Below are 19,286 nucleotides of genomic sequence, written 5' to 3'. Positions count from 1 at the left end.
CGGCACTATGGAAGAGATCCCTCCATTGTTCAGCTAACAATCTTTTATTACCGGGCAGTACTGACTGGTCTGGGACCCCTGGAGGCAGAAGAGCTTGGTCCTCGCCCTCTGTCCAGCAGAGCAAGGCACCTGCAACCCATATTACAAGTGAGAGACCAGCAGGGGAGAAAACAGACTTGTAGGAGCTGAAGCAGGGCCCCACCCTGCTATCAGATTGGCCGGCAGGCTTCTAAATTTCAATCTTTCAATCAGCACATCACCCCTGGGCAATGCTAAGGAGGCCATTCTGGTAGGAAGGGGCATGGGGTGGGGGTGAGAGGGCAGAATGAGTAACACCAATGCTGTTGGCTGGTGAGGGGAACGAGGTGAACAGAGACCAGGTCCCAGGAGCTGCTTTCTGCTGTGTAGATGCTTCACCAATGCTCCCTTCACACCCTAGCCCGGTGCCTGGTACCTGATCCCATCAGAAAACACCTCTTGCTGAGTGGGGGAGGAATCCGGGGAGTAGAGTGGCAGGACACAGACCTCCTCCCTATTCCTGAGTCATATGACTCATCCAGAGCCACGGCCCAGACTGAGCCTGGGGTCATGGCGCCAGGTTGCCCTTTTGGCCAGTCCACAGCTCCCGGAGCTCAACGCGGCAACCAAGGTCCCGCAAGGCAGCTTTGGCCACGTCCTCACAGTCACGGTGGGCAGCACGGGCCTGCAAGATGAGTGCTTCAGCCCCCAGGTCCAGGATGGGCTGTGAAAAGGCCTGGCTTCGAGCCACCAGGTTACGGATCAGCATGCAGGCCTGTTTCTGGGAGGGAGAACTGAAGGTGAGTGGCTGTAAGCTGGTGCATGGGGTCTACTCTGACCTTGGGGCCCTCACCCTAACACAACGGGGCAAAGATGACCACAACCAACATACAGCAGGTACCTACGCTGTGGTTCATCAGGCTAGGTTCATGTCTCCACTTCACCCTCTCAGCTGCCCCGGGAGGGAGGGCTGATTTCCCCATCTCCCAAGCGAGAAAACTGAAGCTCGGGGCAGCCAAGTACTTGGCAGGTGGGGCAGATCCCTCAAGTGTAGGACCCTCTGTCTCAGAGCAAGATCCCCGGAGGCTGGCAAGAGCCAGCAGAGAGTCAGTGGGAAGAGGGGGGTTGTGCACGGGGTCCACCTGTCAATTACATCATCACTCATTCAGCCAACATCTGTGCCCTGCTCCTCTGCCATGTGTGGGTGCCACAAAGCACCGCACCATTGGGAGGCTAGATGAGGAAGGGAGGTGTGAGGGGCTGTCTGGCCAGGGTGATCAAGCGTGGGCAAGGTGATGAGCGAGCCAAGGGCACAGTGTCCCAGAGGAGACACTATCGGCAGAAAGGCCCTGAGTGGGACAGAGCCTGGTGTGTCTAAGGACCAACAAGGAGGCCCCTGTGCTGGGAGGGTGCAAGAGGTGGGAGTGGGGGAGGTGGGGACAGTCCTGGCAGATACAGGGAGGTGTGTGGGTCTCCAGCAGGGGCACGCACAGCCTTGTCTACTGCTCGGCTTCCCTGACTTCCCAGTAAGGTATGGACAGTGGGTCCTGCATGCAGAACGTGAAGGAGTGGCCATGGTCAGCAAGGAGCTTTCCAAAAGTTCCAGCAGATCCCCACCTGCTCTCCTCCCATCTCCCGCTCCTCGAACTATCCCTCTATAGGGACTGTTAGGAAAGGAAAAGATCACTGCAGGAACAGCAAAGGAACAGGAAGATAGCCGTGGGCAGAACTGGGAAACAGATATAGGACTCCGGGGGGCTGAGAAGTGGAGACCTTGAGAGAACTGGGCTTTGATAGGGACAGGGACAGGGAGGGCCTGAGTCCTGCTCCCTCCTCCTATCCCCAGGCTCACCTGCACTCCGGCCTCTTGCGGGTGTGCCTTCATGGCCTGCAATGCAGCCAGGGCCCCGCCACCCTCCATGATGACCCGGCTGTTCTCTGGCTTTCGCAGGGCCAGGACGCACAGGGCTGCACAGCTCTGCTCGCACACCTGTGGGCGTCATGGGAATGGCTGAGACAGTCAGATGCCCTGGCGGGCCCCCATAGTTAATCCCCCAGGTGAGTGCCCTGCAATTTCACCTGGATAGATGGCTGTCAGCCCATGTATATACCAGATCAGTAATAACCAGAGTGATACCAAGGGATAAAAACATCAACCACGCTCTGAAGGTCTCAACCCAGGCCTCTCGTGTGCCCCACTCCAGCCCTAGCCCTGCTTGAGGAAATGGGAAAGAGCACCATGCAGATACAGCCACTGTGCCCCACCTCGTGTGCGTCCCGCCTGCGGTAGGTACCTGGGGGCTGGCCAGGTGCTGGGTCATGGCAGCCACGATGGACTCTGTCCCACCAGCTCGAACAATGGCATCCTTCACATCATCATTGCCTGCGATGGCCCTCAGGGCACTCAACACTTGCTTCACAAGGTCCTAAAAGGGAGGGCAATGTAGGGGTCACCTCTGGCCAGCTCATCCTCCTGTGCTATGCCAGACGCTGACGGCTTGGTTGCTGGTTGGTGGGAAGGGGGTCTTGAGGGAGGGTCTAGGATTGTTTTGCTATTTGAACAATTGGTGGGGCCAGACTGGGGCACGCAAGCAACGTGTAATGGCAGGGTTATTACTTGCTGCATAAAAAAGGCAGGGAGCAGGGCACCTGGGTGGCTCAGTCAGTTAAGCGTCGACTTCAGGTCATGATCTCATGTTCATGGGTTCAAGCCCCGTGTCCAGCTCTGTGCTGACAGCTCAGAGCCTGGAGTCTGCTTCAGATTCTGTGTCTCCTTTTCTCTCTGCCCTTCCCCTGCTCATGTTCTATCTCTCAAAAGTAAATAAATGTTAAAAAAAAAAAAAAAGTTAAAAAAAAAAGGCAGGGGAGGCTTAGAGGGGTAGACCCTGTGAATTACACTTAAGTCCAGGCCAGGCATTTGGACAACTTTGAAACCCCTCACACACAGAGGGGACATATGGCTCAGACCAGGAATTAGAGCACAGGGTCCCCTGGCCACAGCTGAGTCCTCAGGTGAGTGCCAACCAACCTGAGCTGAGGACAGCTGACCAGATGCTGCTGGGACTGCTGACCTCCCCAGTGAGGGGCAGAGCCATGAAAGAGAAAGAGAAAACAGTAGGAGGGAAACCAAGCCTCCACCCACCCCTGGCAGTGCAGAAGTACAAACAAAATCCATCCCCTCATTTGCTTAAGCTGGGTCAAATTCAGCTTTCTGTCACCTGCACAGAAGGAGCCTGGGTGACATCATGAGCGGGGGTTGGGGACAACAGGACTGTTGCTGCCACAGGCCAGGCACGTACACAGAGGGTTGATATGTGACAGCTAAATGAAAGAATAATGAATAGGGGTCCCTGCCCCATTTTACAGATGGAGAAACCGAGGCACCAAGGATTTGCCTCACTCAAGCTTCACACACCTAAGCCAGGGTAAGGGCCAGCCCCTGCCAACACCCACTTGCATTCCTCCCCCTGCTGGCAGAAAATACAAAGGTGCTAGAGAACAGTAAGAGAGGGTGGGTGGATTTGTTTTCCCCAAAAACTTTACTTCCTACCCTCGGGTCAATGAGAAGTGAAAACTGCACTTTGCTTCAGGGGTCAGCCATGTTCCGGTTCAAGCTTGTCTGGGTGGCAGGGACCCAGAGGGGCAGAGTTCACTGAGAAGTCTGGAACCCTCCCTTGGCATCAAGAGAAATGACAAATCGAAACCCAAATGAGGGGGCGTCACACCCTAAGACGGCTCTGGAGGCCCACCTGGTGGTCGCTGCAGTTGGCCAGTAGGGCCACCAGGACACCGAGGCCCCCAAGGTCGACGACCTCCTGGCAGAATTCGTTGCGGACAGCCAGGCGGGATAGGGTGCTGCAGAGCTCACTCAGGACACTGGGGTTGTCAGAGAATGCTGTGGAGGGCGAAGAAGAGGAACCACTGGGGGGTGAGCACAGGGGAGAGGACCAGTCCCAGCTTGGAGCCAAGAGCCAGCGGTCCTGATACAAATCCTGCTCAACCTGGGAAGCTGGGCCCTTCTGCCAGGCAGGGTGGCCACCAGTAACGGGAGAGCTCCGGTGGACACCAGGGCTGCCCAAACCTGCAGTGCCCCCTGCTGGCCACAGGAGAAGACACGGGAACACGCCCTCCCCCACACCGTGTCCCAGATAAATTCCAGACCAACTGATGATCTCAACTAAAAAAAGAAAACCATAATAGTGCTATAATAAAACATCCAAGGCTATTTTTATGTTCTTGGGGTGGGAATGACCTTTCTAAGTGCAACGGGAAACCCAGAAACTGTAGAGGGACATATGGATAGAGTTGACCCAGGCAAAATTGAACACAGATGCCGAAGACTAAGTTCAGAGGCACGAGGGAGGAGACGCCTGCCTGCACTGAGGCCCACATGGGGGGTGGCGGATAGCCATAATTTATACAGAGCTCTGACAGTCAGTTGGTATGCCCCCCCCCCCCCGCCGGGATAGGGTGCAGCACCCAGCAATGGCATGAACACTAATCTGAGTAGAGGTATCTCTAGATGTGGTGACATCTATGAACGGCCGACTTCAAGATGACCCCTGATGGTCTGGGTGGGCCTTGTCCAGTCAGCCGAAGGCCTCAGAGGGAAACTAAGGTCTTCCTGAAGAGGAAGAAGCTTGTTGGAGGACTGCGGTGTTGGCTCCTCTGAAGCCTGCTCCATGGATTTCAGACTCAGCAGCCCCACAGCCACATGGGCCAATTCCTTGAAATAAATATACATATACATACACAAACAGAGCCCACTAGTTCTGCCTCTCTGGTAGAACCCTGACTGGTATGAATTCCTGTTGATAAACAAGAAGGATGTAAACTACCCCTCAGAAAAGCAGCCCGACTTTGCAGATAGTCAGAACCTGTTTTCACCCTCTCCGGAGGTGTGGAGAAGAAACTGAGGCAAGCCTGTCTCTCCAGAAGACAGGGCCAGAGTCAAACACACAAGCCTAGCCATAGAGCCAGAGCCACAGGCAGGCTGGGAAGAATTCATTCTTCTAGCATCTTCTGTGCGTCAAACCAGTCAGGCCTTTTCTGGTGGGTACAGTGGACAGAGGCAGGGAATTTAGGGTCTGAACATTAGCACTGTGACCTCCTGTGGCTGGCTCGCCGTGATCACCCCAGTCAAGAACATGTACATGCCTAAGAATTTGTGGCTAAGTATGAACCAAAGTGTAAACCTCCACTGGGGACCATCTTTGGGAAACACCCTCATTTGTCCCCTTGGGAAGCCCTCCCTCCTCCACTCTGTGTGAGTGGACAGAGCCAAACCCCTTCCCCAAATGGCTCCAGAAATGGGCACAAAATTTGGTCCTGGCCAACGAGCACTGGCCTGGAACTCCCCAAGAGCAGCAACCAAGAGTAGGTACACTGTTCCACTAAGGCTGCCGTGTGGGTGAGGGTAAGCCAAAAGAGGTAAGCAGAAGTAATCTTCTGGGGCCAGCCTGAAGTAATCTTAAAACCCAACTCTCTCTTTCACACCTGCTCTTACCTTTGGCGGCCTCAATGAGCACCTTCAAGCCTCCATTCTCCTGCACAATCATCTTGGCATGGTCGTGGGCACGGCCAAAGGGCACACGGATGTCATCATCGAAGGTCATGACCCGGAGGGCCCAGCAGGCCTCCTTGACCACATCGGCGCAGTGACCATGCCGGGTGATGGCACCGGTCAGCAGGGGCAGCACACCGGCCTTCACCAGGCTCTGCCGATTCTGCTCGTGCTTCAGGCAGGCATGGCACACACAGCGGATCCCAGAACAGGTCAGATCGGCTGCATCGGCATTCTGGGCCAGTGTGGTCACCAGCAACTGCAAGCCCTGGGTGTCTAGGAGATCGGGCTGGCCTTCGGTCAGGGCTGATACGGCATTGAGGGCCTGGAGCAGGAGGCCCTGGTCACTCACTACAGCAAGCTTCCAGGCAGCAAGAAGGATGGGGTAGGCCCCTTTCTGGGCTGCCAGGAAGCGGCAAGGTTTGTGCTGCTTGCACTGCTCAAAAAAGCGGGCAAGATGCGCTGACACTTCCTGGGGGCGAGAGTGGGCCACGGACTCCTGCAGGTCATCCAGGGCCTAGAGGACACGGGAGAAGCCTCAGTGTCAGCTCAGCCTGAAGAGGTTCCACGGTGAGTGTCGCACCCCCGCGCGCTTCCCTCTTCTGGGATCTAGGGCTGTGGTGGAAATTCAGTCCAGCTGTGGCAGCTTCCACGCTTGTGCTTTTAGGAGCTTTGAGCGTTAGAGGCCACATAGAGAAGGAGAGACCCAGCCATCTCAGCGTCCCTCCTAGGAGCCACACACATGAATGCTGACAAATAAACATTCTAGCCCCAGCTGCCATTGCAAGACGGTCCAAGAGAGACCGGCAGAAGAACCATCTGGCTGAGCTCAGTCAACCCAGCTGAATCATAAGGAACATAAAACGGCTGCTGTTGGGGGCTGCCTATCATGCAACTGTAACTAACGCACCCTCCAGTGGCCAGCTCTCCAAGGAAGGTGAAAGCTACCTTTGCCAGACCTGCCGATACCAGATGTCTCCTGTTTGTCTCTCCCATTCACTCCACAGATATTTATCTGCCAAATGAAACCACACCAGACATACTGTTGATTTACCCCAATTCAACACAAAGCCCTTGGGGGAAAAAGTAATAACAAGAGAAAACAATTTGAAAAGAGTATACAGGGGCACCTGGGTGGCTCAGTCAGTTAAGCGTCCGACTTTGGCTCAGGTCATGATCTCATGATTTGTGAGTTCGAGCCCTCTATTGGGCTCTGTGCTGACAGCTCCAAGTCTGGAAACTGCTTCAGATTCTGTGTCTCCCTCTCTCTCTGCCCCTCCCCCACTTGCACTCTGTCTCTCTCTCTCTCACATATAAACTAAACAAAAAAGAGCATACAAGTCTAGCCACCATTTAACTCCATCACCTCCACACCTGTCTCAGCAATGAGTCTAAGATGAGCCCAAGCCTCCTGGAGCTCAGGAAATCACCGGCCCCCGGCCCCAGGGAAGGCAGTTCTACAGATAACCATCAACCCAACCCAAAGGGCTTTGATTTAGCCACAACTGCCCTGAAAGGCTAGGATGCCCATTGGACAACCCTCACTGAGCTAGATTTGTAGAGTTACCTGAGCATATGTTTCAATGACATGGAATATTAATGGACTAGAAGCAGAGAATGTGACTTGAATAGACATTTACCAAAGAGGATACACTGGTGGCCAATCGCCATGTGAAAAGATGTTCCGCATAACTAGTCATTAGGGAAATGCAAATCAAAGCCACAATGAGATACCCTCATATCCATTACAAGATGGCTACAATAAACACACACACACACACACAGAGCCAGAAAATAACAAGTGCTAGTGAGGATGTGGAGGAATGGAGCCCTTGTGTGTTGCTGGTGGGAATGTGAATTGCTGCACCCATTGTGGAAAATGGCCTAGCAGTTCCTCAAAAAATTAAATAGAGAATTACCATCTGATCCAGCAATCCCAGTTCCGAGGACATACTCACAAGGACTGAAAGCAGTCTTGAAGAGATATTTGTATATCCACGTTTACAGCAGCATTACTTACAGTAGACAAAAGGTGGACACAACCCAAATTTCCATCCATGGATGAACGGATAAACAGAAGGTAGTCCAGTAACACAATGGGATATTATTAGCCATAAAAAGGAACAAAATTCTGACCCAGGTGACAACACGGATGAACCCTGAGGGCGTAATGCTCAGGGAAATGAGCAGGACCCAAAAGGATAAATACTGTGTGATTCTACTTACAGGAGGTCCCTAGAGGAGTCACAGTCATAGAGACAGAAAGTGGAATGGCCAGGGGCTGAAGGAGAGAGTGGGGAGCTCGTGTTTAGTGGGGACAGTTTCAGTCTGAGAATCCAAGGAAGTCTTGGAAATGGATGGTGGGGATGGCTGTACATCAGTGTGACTATACTTAATGTTGCTGAACCATACGCTTAGAAATGGCTAAGATGTGAATTTGTGTTACATGTATTTTACCATAAACCCAAGACAGGGAATGTAGCATTTTAGCAGAAACCTTGCAAGAAACTTGAAAAGCTGGGCCACAAGTGCCATTGAGGATGCACAGTGCTGGAGTTCTCATACTCTGGGTTTACTAAGGTAAGACAGAAAAAGAAAATGACCAAAATTGGCATCCTAGTAACCGTTCAATTTATGGGGAATCTCTTCCTGTCCTGGGTCACATCAGGAAGGCGAGTCTCTGAGCTGGCTGGTGGTCTTCACGGCCCCTAGGTGCTGTGACCCTGCTGATGGCTGAGGAAAGGACAGTGGCTAACGTGAAGGTGGCAGAGCCAACTGTGCTCCACCTGTGACAACTCGGCATTGTGATAGGGGTTTTGTCCTCCACCCTGGGGTCCTTCTCTCTATGACTGATGGCCTTTATTCTGAAACTCCTCACATATAAAACCAGTCCATGGCGCCTGGGTGGCATTGTTAGTTAAGCATCCGACTTCAGCTCAGGTCATGATCTCACGGTTGGTGAGTTCGAGCTCTGCATCGGGCTCTGCGCGGACAGCTCAGAGCCTGGAGTCTGCTTTGGATTCTGTGTCTCCCTCTCTCTCTCTGCCCCTCCCCCCACCTCAAAAATAAATAAACATAAAAATTTTTTTTTTTTTTATTAAAAAAATAGTAAAATGGGGCGCCTGGGTGGCTCAGTCGGTTAAGCGTCCGACTTCAGCTCAGGTCGTGATCTCGCGGTCTGTGGGTTCGAGCCCCGCGTTGGGCTCTGTGCTGAGAGCTCAGAGCCTGGAGCCTGTTTCAGATTCTGTGTCTCCCTCTCTCTGACCCTCCCCCGTTCATGCTCTGTCTCTCTCTGTCTCAAAAATAAAGGTTAAAAAAAATAATAAATAAATAAATAAATAAATAAATAAATAAATATAAAAATAAAAAAATAGTAAAATAATAAAATCAAACCGGTCTGGCTCATTTGTATTCAGAGAGTTCCAGGACTTATTGGTTTTGTTTCTAAAAGTCTGTGGGCAACAAGTTTCATGACTCTGGTAGATTCCTTTCAAAAGGCATCATGGAGTTGAATTTTTCTCCTTCTACAGATAAGCCTTTTTCACACATCGGAGCCACGACAACTGAGGTCAACGGTGCTGTGGCATGAGAAGGGGCTCGTTCAACTTCAAGGTGAGAATAAGGCTGGGAGGATATGAAACCCATTGTGTGTGGTGCCTCCCACATGGAAAGGGAGAGAAGGGGTTGATGGGAGAGATATGACAGGGACTTTCAGATTTTGCTATAAATGCTTGACTACTACTTAAATCTTTTATGCCAGATACGTTCACATTCTTCTTCAATAATGAAAAATAAAAATTTTAAAGTCAAATTAAGAGGAGTAAAAGAGCAAAGGTTGTAAATAAATGGAGTTTCCTATACTGCTGGTGAAAACATCAGAGCTGTTCCCAGCTTGACTCTCCTGGACGAGGGACCTGGGTCTGAGTCCCAGCTCTGTCCCTCACTGGCTGTGACCACAGTTGAGTCAGTTATCTTTGGGAAGCCTCAGATTCCTGATCAGCAAAATGGACTAACAACAGATTGAAATAATATGTTTTAAGACTTTACCACAGGGGCATCTGGGTGACTCAGTTGGTTAAGCGTCCGACTTTGGCTCAGGTCATGATCTCAGGGTTCGTGAGTTCGAGCCCTGTGTTGGGCTCTGTGCTAACAGCTCAGGGCCTGGAGCCTGCTTCTGATTCTGTGTCTCCCTCCCCTCAGCTCCTCCCCTGCTCACACTCAGTCTCTCTCTCAAAATAAATAAAGATTTAAAAAAAAAAATTAAAAAAAAAAAAAAAAGAATTTGGCACAATGCTGAGCACTTAAGAAATACTCAGTGATTACTAAAGACTATTGTGACTGAGATGGTTCATATGTAAAGGGCATCTACAAATCAATAAGAACACGATGAACAGCCCAATAAAAAAATGGCCAAGACAGCAAGCTTATTTTAAAATATATTCATCCTTACTAGCAAATAAGTCAAAACAACAATGAGAATTTTCTCAAAACCTCTGTGAGGCAGGAGATGGTGAGGAAGCTGGGGCAGGGAGAAGTAAATACCTTGCCTTGGGCAGAGTCTTCTAACTTCCTCTTTTATCACTACACTCTCTTGTTGTCAGGTAAATCATTTTTTTCCTCTTTGCAGTACCCATCTGTGGGTATAAATAAGGATAATAATCTCAACCTTGGGTCTTTGGGAGAATAACTTGATATAGCACAAAGAAAGCACCTTGCACAGAACTGATTCCATAGTCAGTTTTCAATAAACACTAGAGCCTTTTGCTGTTTTATCAAGAGCTGTTTTATCAGTGTTTGATGGATGATCTTAAGGAAAGCATTTAACTTCTGTGAACTTTACCTTCCTTGCTTGGGTGCTGGAGAGTGAGGACAGGCTCTGGGTCTCTGTTTCCCCATCAGTAAGTCAGGGACCAGCTACCTCGCAGGCCAGTTTTAGTGCTAAGAGGGCAGGCTGTAATGTGCTGGTGAACAGTCAGTGCTTAATAGGTGACAGTCTTACTAGGGTCCCATTCTCTTCCTGCAATTCCTGTCCGTCTCTGAGCAAACTCAGTGTTGGGAGGCTCCTCCCAAGAGACTCCTCCATGGCTCCCTATACCCCAAAGCTCCCAACACCAGGGACTACCATGAACACCGTCCAGCCCCAAAAGGCCCTCAAATGTTAACTCAGGGAGCCCTGGCTACAGCTCAGGCTTGCGTGTACATGCTGGGTGCCTGCCCTTCAGAGCCTGCATCTGCCATCTGGTAACCAATGAAAAGGTATCCCTAACAGACCGTTAAAAGGTGGAACCACATGTGTAAGGCCAGCCTTGTCCACACGGGCCACCCCTTCCTACCTGGAGGATGTCATGTGTAGGCTCCTGGGGTCCATCTGCAGAGACTTTGGGTGCCAGCTTTACAATGTTGCTCAGATCCACCCCTGTGGGGGGTGGGGGAATCAGGAAACAAGTGACAGCCATCATCCCGATAGGCCTGCTGGAACATACTTCATGTCCCTTCTTCAGGGACCACCCCACTCTGGAGACCTCTGGGGGTCTGAGACCCAGCTCCCCACCCCAAACCCTCTGCACCAGGACCCAGCAGCCACATCCATACAGGGGTATAACGATGTGGCAAGGGGGTGGTCTTTGCCCTTTGACCCTCTCCAACCAATGGGAGCAGAGCAGTAGTGAGGCTGCAGGCCACGCTGCAGTGAGGGACACATTCTACCTGGTGAATCGAGATGGGAGAAGACCTCACAGACTTATCCCTTGGGGCTCCCATTGCTCCTTACCCTGCATCCTCCCATTGTGTCCTCACCCACCCTGGCACCACCAAGGAAGGCCCCATTGCACAGAACACTTCTGGCTACTCCTCTAGTCGCTGTCCAGTGTCTATACCCCACTCTGTGCCCAGGACACAGAAGTTGGACCCTGGGTTCCCTTGCCCTCTGGTATCTGACTGGGCTTGGCCAACAGAGACCAGGACTGGAGATCAGGAGCGGTACGGTGGGGTACTCATTCCCAGCTCCCTGCCTCTGCCACTATCAGATGACTCTCCATCCCCAGCCATGGACCGCTGTGGGGCAGGGGAGGTCCCTGCTGTGGCCAGGGGACAACAGGTCCCCTGTGTGACAACAGGTATGACAATACCCCTTTCTGTCCCCATGAACTCAAGCCAGAATGCAGGTGGGAAGGGAGGCAGGTGGCCCTGTTTCCTGAGAGGTGGTCAGCAGAAGCCTCTTCAAGGAAGTGCCAATTAAAATGAAACCCACTTTAAGGATTCAGCCCTGTAGATGTCTGGGTGGGGTCAAGGCAAGTAGAGGGAGGGCGAGAGTCAAGTGGGAGAAGACCGCCAGCCTATCCGGGGCAGAGTGCAGAGAAGGGACAGGTCCAGGGCTGCCACACAGGCAAGACAGAGCCACGGTAGGACATCACTCCTGTATGTTAAGAGCTGTGGACTGGAGGTGACTATCGGGCAAAGAGCCAGACTAGCGCTGGGACAGAGCCATGCTGCCCTACCTTGCGATTCAAATTGTTCCACAGCTTCTTTTACCGCCTCCTCTGGTCCCATGTCGAACTCTTCAATGTTTTCACGAACGGCTGCATCGAAGGTCTCCTGGGTGATGCGCTTGGAGGCCATCTTCAGGAGGCCACTCCTGTGCATGGAGTGGCAGGTGCCCGCCTGATAGACACTCCCAAACTGAGAAGTCAAGAGAGGAAGAAAGTTTCATTGAGGGTGAAAGGACAACTGAGAGCCTGGCTATCATTTAGGGAACCAGGGGCCAGAGTTCAGGACCGACCAGGAAAAATTCTTACAACCTGGATCACAGAAAAGGCTGACACCCCACCATGTGCAGAGCTTCTAAAAGTACAGAAGAGGGATGCCTGGGTGGCTCAGTCAGTTAAGCACTGGATTCTTGATTTTGGCTCAGGTCAACATCTCATGGGGTTCAAGAGATCGAGCCCCACATAGGGCTCTGTACTGACAGTGCAGAGCCTGCTTGGGATTCTCTCTCTTCCTCTCTCTTTCTGCCCCTCCCTTGCTTGTTTGTGTGTGCTTGTGCTCTCTCTCTCTCTTGAAAAAAAAAGGTGCAGGGGCACCTGGGTGGCTCAGTCAGTTAAGCGGCCGACTTGGGCTCAGGTCATGATCTCGCAGTTCATGGGTTTGACCCCCATGTCGGGTTCTGTGCTGACAGCTCAGAGCCTGAAGCCTGCTTCGGATTCTGTGTCTCCCTCTCTCTCTGTTCTTCCCCACTTGCACTGTCTCTCTCTCTCAAAAATAAACATTAAAAAAAAGTGCAGAAGAGGGCAGGTAGTTTACATTTTATCTAAGAAAGGGGAGACATTAATATGTGTCCTTACAGTAAACAACAAAGAAAGGATAAAATAATCGTAGCAACATTATGTGTTATTACACCATCATAAAGAAATAATATGATTATAATACTATATTATACGTAACCTGTGTTATTTGTGATGTGCAATATGCGTCGTAATATGTAATGTTATAACTATATGATACTTCATTATGTAACTAGGTATTCCATGATGTAACTATATAATAAAACAACTTACTTATAATGGTACGCTATTATACCAATAAAAGCTTCAAAATAAAAATTAATAGTAATAAGTAAAATGGAACACTAAATCAAAAACTAATAGAAATAGTTTCCCAAAAGGGGAGGTAGGGAAGAGGGTGATGTGGGCAAGACTAGAAGCTGGATTATTTTCTCCGAATGTACCTTATTTCATTGGTTTAAATTTAGAACTCATGTAAATGCTTCACATGCTTAGGAAAATAAATAAGTCAATATGAACCAAAATAAAAATGAAAGCAATTCCTAAAAATCAAGAATAAAATGAAAACCGTGAATCTAACAGTTTATCTACATGGAGTTTAAAATGCAGTGATGGGGGCATGTGGGTGGCTCAGTCAGTTAAGTGTCCCACTTTTTTATTTTGGTTCAGAGCATGATCTCACAGTTCGTGAGTTTGAGCCCCACATTGAGCTCTATGCTGACAGTGCAGAGCCTGCTTGGAATTCTCTGTCTCCCTCTCTCTCTCTGCCCCCCCCTTCCCTCTCTCTCTCAAAAATAAATAAATAAATAAACTTTAAAAATGCAGTGATTGGGGCACCTGGGTAGCTCAGTTAAGTGTCTGACTTTGGCTCAGGTCATGATTTCGTGGTTTCATGACTTCGAGCCCTGCATCGGCCTCTACACTCAGAGCCTGGAGCCTGCTTTGGATTCTGTGTCTCCCTCTCTCTCTGCCCCTCCCCACTTGTACTCTGTCTCTCTCTCTCTCTCAAAAATAAATAAACATTAAAAATTTTTAAATATTTTATATATTTTTAATATTTTTATTAATTTTATTATTTTAATTTATTATTTAATTTTATTAATATTTTATATAATATTTTAATTTTTTTTTACATATTACGATGCATATTGCACATCTATCACTAATGCAGTGATAGAACCATATGTTCTTACAGGGATGTACAAGAAGTATAGAAAAGAAAAATTTACAAAAGAAAATCTTCAACAGTTTTCAGAAATCACGTTATCGAAAATGATATTAGTAATGTTATTCAGAAGCTAATGTGGATATGGCAAGTAAGTCATAATATTTATGTCATTAGGAACTAGCCTAAAAGAAAAAAGATTCTAACATTAAAAAATCCAAAAAATAGGGGTGCCTGGGTGGCTCAGTCGATTAAGTGTCCAACTCTTGATCTCAGTTCAGGTCTTGATGTCAGGGTCGTGAGTTCAAGTCCCACACTGGGCTACACGCTGGGCATGGAGCCTACTTAAAACAAAACAAAACAGAACAAACAAAAAGGTAAAAGAAGACACTTAGAACTAAATTCGGACTGGAATTATTAATACGAACTCATCATGTATTTTCTCTTAGGCAATAGGAACCAATTTTCTAGTGATATCAACTGAAAATACCTTGAGGAAATAACACCCTGAGGAAGTGAACACCCTGAACACCAACTGTGGTCCCTTAGTCCCATTTCCCACCAAAGAAGACAGGGCTCCTGGAGGAATGGCTGATTCTAGGACTGAGAAGAAAACAGGCCAGAGGAGACAAGCCAGGAACATCTTGTCAGACCAGAAAGCAAGGAGGCTTCTAAAAACAGACAGGGTCATGTCAAAGGACTTGGGAGCAAACCCCAAGAGTCGTCAATGGGCCAAAGATGTGACAGGTGAGCAGTAAAAGAAAACAAAATAAAAAACAGTATTTTGATATCAAAATCAAAATCTGTGCGTTCATAATAGTACTAAAACACACCCTGCTCGTTCTGCTGAAAACCGGCAAATAAAGAATCCAACATTTATCCTATGTCCCTCATATAATTACCAGGTTAGAAAGAGAGGATGAGGAAAAGTTCTGCTTTGTAGATGAACTCCAACTAATTATCCACAAGACAGATTTAGACAACCATCCACACAGGCTGCAAAACTGTGAGGAGCGAAACTGATAAGGAACCTGACAATGAGTGGGTAGTACCTGGGTCCACTGTGTGATTTCACATCACCAGAAGAGAAACCCATCACCACTGCCCCTGGACAAGAATGAAAAGCACCTATGAAGGTATCTTGCCAAAAACTCAAACCCAATATGACCATGCATCCAATGGAACTTTCTGTGATGATGGAATATTCTATATCTGTGCCATCCATGTGAGTTCCAACAGCTGAAACGTAGCTAGTGTGACTGAGGCACTGTGTATGTTTTAACTTCAATTGTAATTCATTTTAATGTAAACATCCATCTGTGACTCGTGGCTATCATACTGGACAGGCAAGGATCTAGAGCTAATGAACAGTTTGTAGGAAATCAAGGTCAGAGGGACCACGTCGACATCACCCACAACAGGTGATGTGGGTCTGCAAAAATCACCATTCAGGAGGGGGGTAACTTAACTACAGGACAAACACCTGGTGTTGTCAACAAATAAATCATGACAACCATGAAAAGGACGGGGAGTCCATCAGCAAGTGAATGGACAAACAGAATGTAGTATGTCTGAACAATGGAATATTACTCGGCCATAAAAAGGAAGGAAGCACTGACACACACTACAACGTGGAAGAACCTTGAAAACACCATGCTAAGTGAAAGAGGCCAGACACAGGTCCACACACATAGTGTGTGATTCCATTTATATGAAATGTCCAGAACAGGCAAATCCATAGGAACAGAAAACAGACCAGTGGTTGTAGGGGCGGGGAAGGGGGATGGACAGTGACTGCTAATGAGTACAGGGTCTCCTTTGGGGGTAATGAAATGTTCCACGATTAGATAGTGGTGATGGTTACACAACTTTATGAATATACTTGAAATCACTAAATCGTACACTTTACTATTTATTTATTTATTTATTTATTTATTTATTTATTTATTTTTAAAGATTTATTTATTTAAGTAATCTCTACACCCAACGTGGGGCTCAAACTCACACCCTGAGATCAAGAGTTGCATGGTCCTCCAACTGAACCAGCCAGGTGCCCCTACATTGTGCCCACTTAAAATGGGTAGATATCATGGTATGTAAGTAACAGATCAATTTAAAAAGTACTATTTGGGAGCACCTGGTTGGCTCAGTTGGTCAAGCATCTGACTCCTGATTTCGGCTCCTTATTTCTGTGAGATCGAGCTCCACCTTGGGCTCTGCGCTGATAGTACAGAGCCCGCTTGGGACTCTCTTCTCTCTCTGCCCTTCCCCCAGCTTGCGCTCTTTCTCTCTCACAAAATAATAAACATTAAAAAAAAAAAAAAGTACTGTTTAAAAACAAAAGCAAATGAAACGCAGCACAGGCAAAGGATTGTGAAAGCCAGGGGATTGTATCAGCAGCTGGATGACCCAGCAACCCTGGGCAATATCTTTTCCTCTGCGAGACTAGTGGTAAATCACTGAGTCAAGTAAGACAGAACCCTAAGTAAAAACAGATTATGATCTCAACAAGAAGGTCTTTGGGGTACAAGTGGTTTAACACCTAATATTAACCACCCTCTCGTTTTAACAAAGGGGGAAACAGGCCTCAGGCCCAGAGCCTACCTGCGGTTAACAACTCCTTTCATTTTGCTTGTTTTACTCTATCTACCTCATTTATTGACGTACTACTTTCTGTTAAAATACATCATTTTAAAAATTTATAGTAAAGTTGCAAGAATAGTACAAAGAACACCTGTTCCATTCTAACTTTACCAGTTTAACATTTGGCCAAGTTAATCTCTTTTGGAGACACTGTATGTTCCTGCATACACACATACCATGCGAGAATATGCTCCAGGCATCAGACTCTTCCCTCCTAAAGACATCAGCACGAATCTCCAAAGAAAAGGACTCTCTTACATGTTCAATGCACAATGAAAATTTAACGCAGGAAGTTTAACAGTGATACTATTTGCTAATATACGCTCCATGATCAACTTTCTCAATTGCCCTAATATTGTCTTTCAAAACAATTTTTTTGTTTCTGGTCCCAGGTCTGTTATAGAATTTGAACATCACAGAAAACGTTAGGGGAACAAAGGCACAGGGAGTTCTAGGACAGCAGTAGGGGAATGTGACAAAAATTCGAGTGCAAATTTGGGCCATGTGGGAAACAGGCCATTCAAGCCCATGCTTCTCTTTGTGGAGGTGGCGCAGGATGTGAATATTCCATCTGTGTTTGTGCAGATGTTTTGGGGAGGAGGAGGACGGGCTCTGGGGCCAGCCGGGGTGACTTGAATCCCAGGCCTTCCACTTAACTTCACTGTTGGTCAAGTCAACTCTCTCCTGTGTAATATAGGGATAAACAAAGAGAATCTACTTCATAGGGCTGCAATGCAAACTCAGTCAGTTAATTCCATAAAGTGCTTAGAATAGGGTTTGGCACAGAGTAAGAGCTCAGTAAACATTAGCTATTGTTCCTTTCCTTTGTTGCTTAGAGGTAATTAGACCAGTTTACTTAGAGGGGGGCGAGGCATAAGGGCATCAAACACTTCACCTTGCTCCCTTGCAGATAGTCGCCCCCCCACCCCCCCACCCCTTTCTGGCCCAGAAGAACAAGGAGCCTGTTTAGGGACTGCTAAGGATTTTCAAGGTCAAAGGTGAAGGAAAAAAGTGAGGATTTTCTGTTTCAATAGAGTTTCTCAGTGAGACACCTGGGCTGGTATGTGCGTGAGGAGTGTTCCTGACCAGCTCCAAGGGGCAAGAACTTCCCAGCTGTGGCTGTTGGAGGGACTCTGTTCCTGACTCCACCACCCTAGGCACGCTTCAGACCCGAGTAGGCCAACAGTGAGTGGCCACTCTGTCACAGAGGCACAATCCTAAAGGCAAATGCCATTATGCCTACTTTACAGATGAGGAATCTGAAGCTTAGAGAGGGGAAGAACCTGCCAGAGATCACACAAGCAGTAAAAGGTCTGGCCATCATGCCACCTTGCTTCATGAACACCTTCCTTCCACCTGGGTTCTCTGAGGAGTTTCTGCTAGCTCTTCCAGGCTGCCTCATCCTGGGAGCCTCCCCCCACCACTGAGGACCTATATGTGTTCTCTGACCTTGTCTCCCCTGCCCCATGAACTTCCCCCTGCCCAGTCTTGAGCTCCCTGAGCTGGGGAGATCAATGTCTAGCTCTGGGACCACCTCTAGGGTGAGTCCTGCAGGGGTCCCCCAGGTCAGGCACAGGGCTAGGGGGCAGAATGAAAGCACAGATCTGGAGCTCATGAGAAAGACGGTGCCTAGGAATGGTCATCTGGGAGCCACCTGGGAACAGGTCACACTAGGAAAGGGGGGAAACAGCATTACCAGCTCCCTTCATGGGTCGAAGGTATGAAAAGAAAGGGAGTTAGCAAGGCCCAACTGACACCTAGTTTTCCTTTCTAAGTCAGGGTTCTGCTCAAGAAAACACCGCCTTGACACAGCAGGGACTCTAATGACTCCTCATCTTCCTCCACCTGGACACACCCACCCTGGTTCAGGCACAGTCCCAACTTCCCCCCTGCCACACTGCACTTCTATTCTCCACTTAGTGCCAGACAGAAACTTGAAATCACAAAGAGACCTCATTGCTCAAAATCCTGCAGTGGCATCCCAACCTTCTCAGAACAAAATCCAGTCTCCTTACCAGCCCTTTGTCTACGTGGATTTTATAGGTCTCTTACCTACACCTTCCCACCCGCACTTTCCCACCTTTTTCTCATCTTTCCCAGCTACCAAAGGGACCCTCTTCATAACCACTCTGGTTAAAGCAGCCCCCTTTCTCCTACTGCATCATCCTTTTATTTTAATACTATATCTACCTGGAGTTACATGGTTCATTTATTTCATTTGCATTTACTGTCGAGGCATTTCCTCAAATTTAACCTCCAGGAGAACTGGGGTCCAGTCAACTTTGTTCACCACCACGCAGCAGGCACTCAGTACATAGGTTATGAATGAATGAATAAATGAATGAAAAGAAAGCACAGGCCAGGGAAATGGGAGAATTTTGTCTCCCGGCAGCTGTAAGAGTCATTGTAAGGGTCATTCCCCAAAACCAGGTCCGCGAGGGCGGCGCCACAGTCACCAGCCCGACCCGGAGGCGCCCACTCCCCTCCCCGCGCGAGGGGACTCCGCAGCCTCAGCTTCTCACCCGGTCTTCGCAGCCACGTGGGGAAAGGGTGGGGCTCGCGACTGTCACCCGGCAGAGCCACCTCTGGTCCCTTCCGGCCACCGTACGCGCGCAGG

At 48.9% G+C, this 19,286-nt stretch overlaps 1 protein-coding gene across 3 annotated transcripts; it reads right to left on the bottom strand.

Annotated features, from left to right (window-relative positions):
* Positions 1-12: 12 nt before the first annotated feature.
* Positions 13-19,274, bottom strand: ARMC6 (armadillo repeat containing 6). 3 transcript variants are annotated; one of them, XM_007088372.3, is made up of 8 exons: positions 19,192-19,274; positions 12,079-12,259; positions 10,915-10,997; positions 5,525-6,098; positions 3,768-3,913; positions 2,313-2,444; positions 1,871-2,008; positions 13-799 (listed from the first exon to the last, which is right to left on the bottom strand). In XM_007088372.3, the coding sequence occupies exons 2-8, from the start codon at positions 12,221-12,223 to the stop codon at positions 587-589; spliced, it is 1,431 nt and encodes a 476-aa protein (XP_007088434.1). In that variant the 5' UTR covers positions 12,224-12,259; positions 19,192-19,274; the 3' UTR covers positions 13-586. The 3 variants fall into 3 exon arrangements, with proteins under 3 accessions (XP_007088434.1, XP_042834605.1, XP_015395882.1); XM_042978671.1 differs by lacking the exon at positions 19,192-19,274 and adding an exon at positions 14,234-14,259; XM_015540396.2 differs by lacking the exon at positions 19,192-19,274 and having other exon boundaries at positions 10,915-11,050; positions 12,079-12,112.
* Between the last annotated feature and the right edge of the window lie 12 nt (positions 19,275-19,286).

Source organism: Panthera tigris, chromosome A2 (genome assembly GCF_018350195.1).
Source record: "Panthera tigris isolate Pti1 chromosome A2, P.tigris_Pti1_mat1.1, whole genome shotgun sequence".
In the NCBI taxonomy this organism is placed as follows: domain Eukaryota; kingdom Metazoa; phylum Chordata; class Mammalia; order Carnivora; family Felidae; genus Panthera; species Panthera tigris.
Note: the sequence above shows the minus strand (reverse complement) of the source record. Positions and strands in the feature narration are given on the sequence as shown.

Coding starts and splice junctions, on each gene's coding strand:
- ARMC6 (XM_007088372.3), bottom strand. CDS start 12,223: ATGCACAGGAGTGGCCTCCTGAAGATGGCCTCCAAGCGCATCACCCAG. Junction 10,998..12,078: donor GGAACAATTTGAATCGCAAG/GTAGGGCAGCAT, acceptor CACCCCCCACAG/GGGTGGATCTGAGCAACATT. Junction 2,445..3,767: donor CCAACTGCAGCGACCACCAG/GTGGGCCTCCAG, acceptor CCTCCCTTTTAG/GACCTTGTGAAGCAAGTGTT.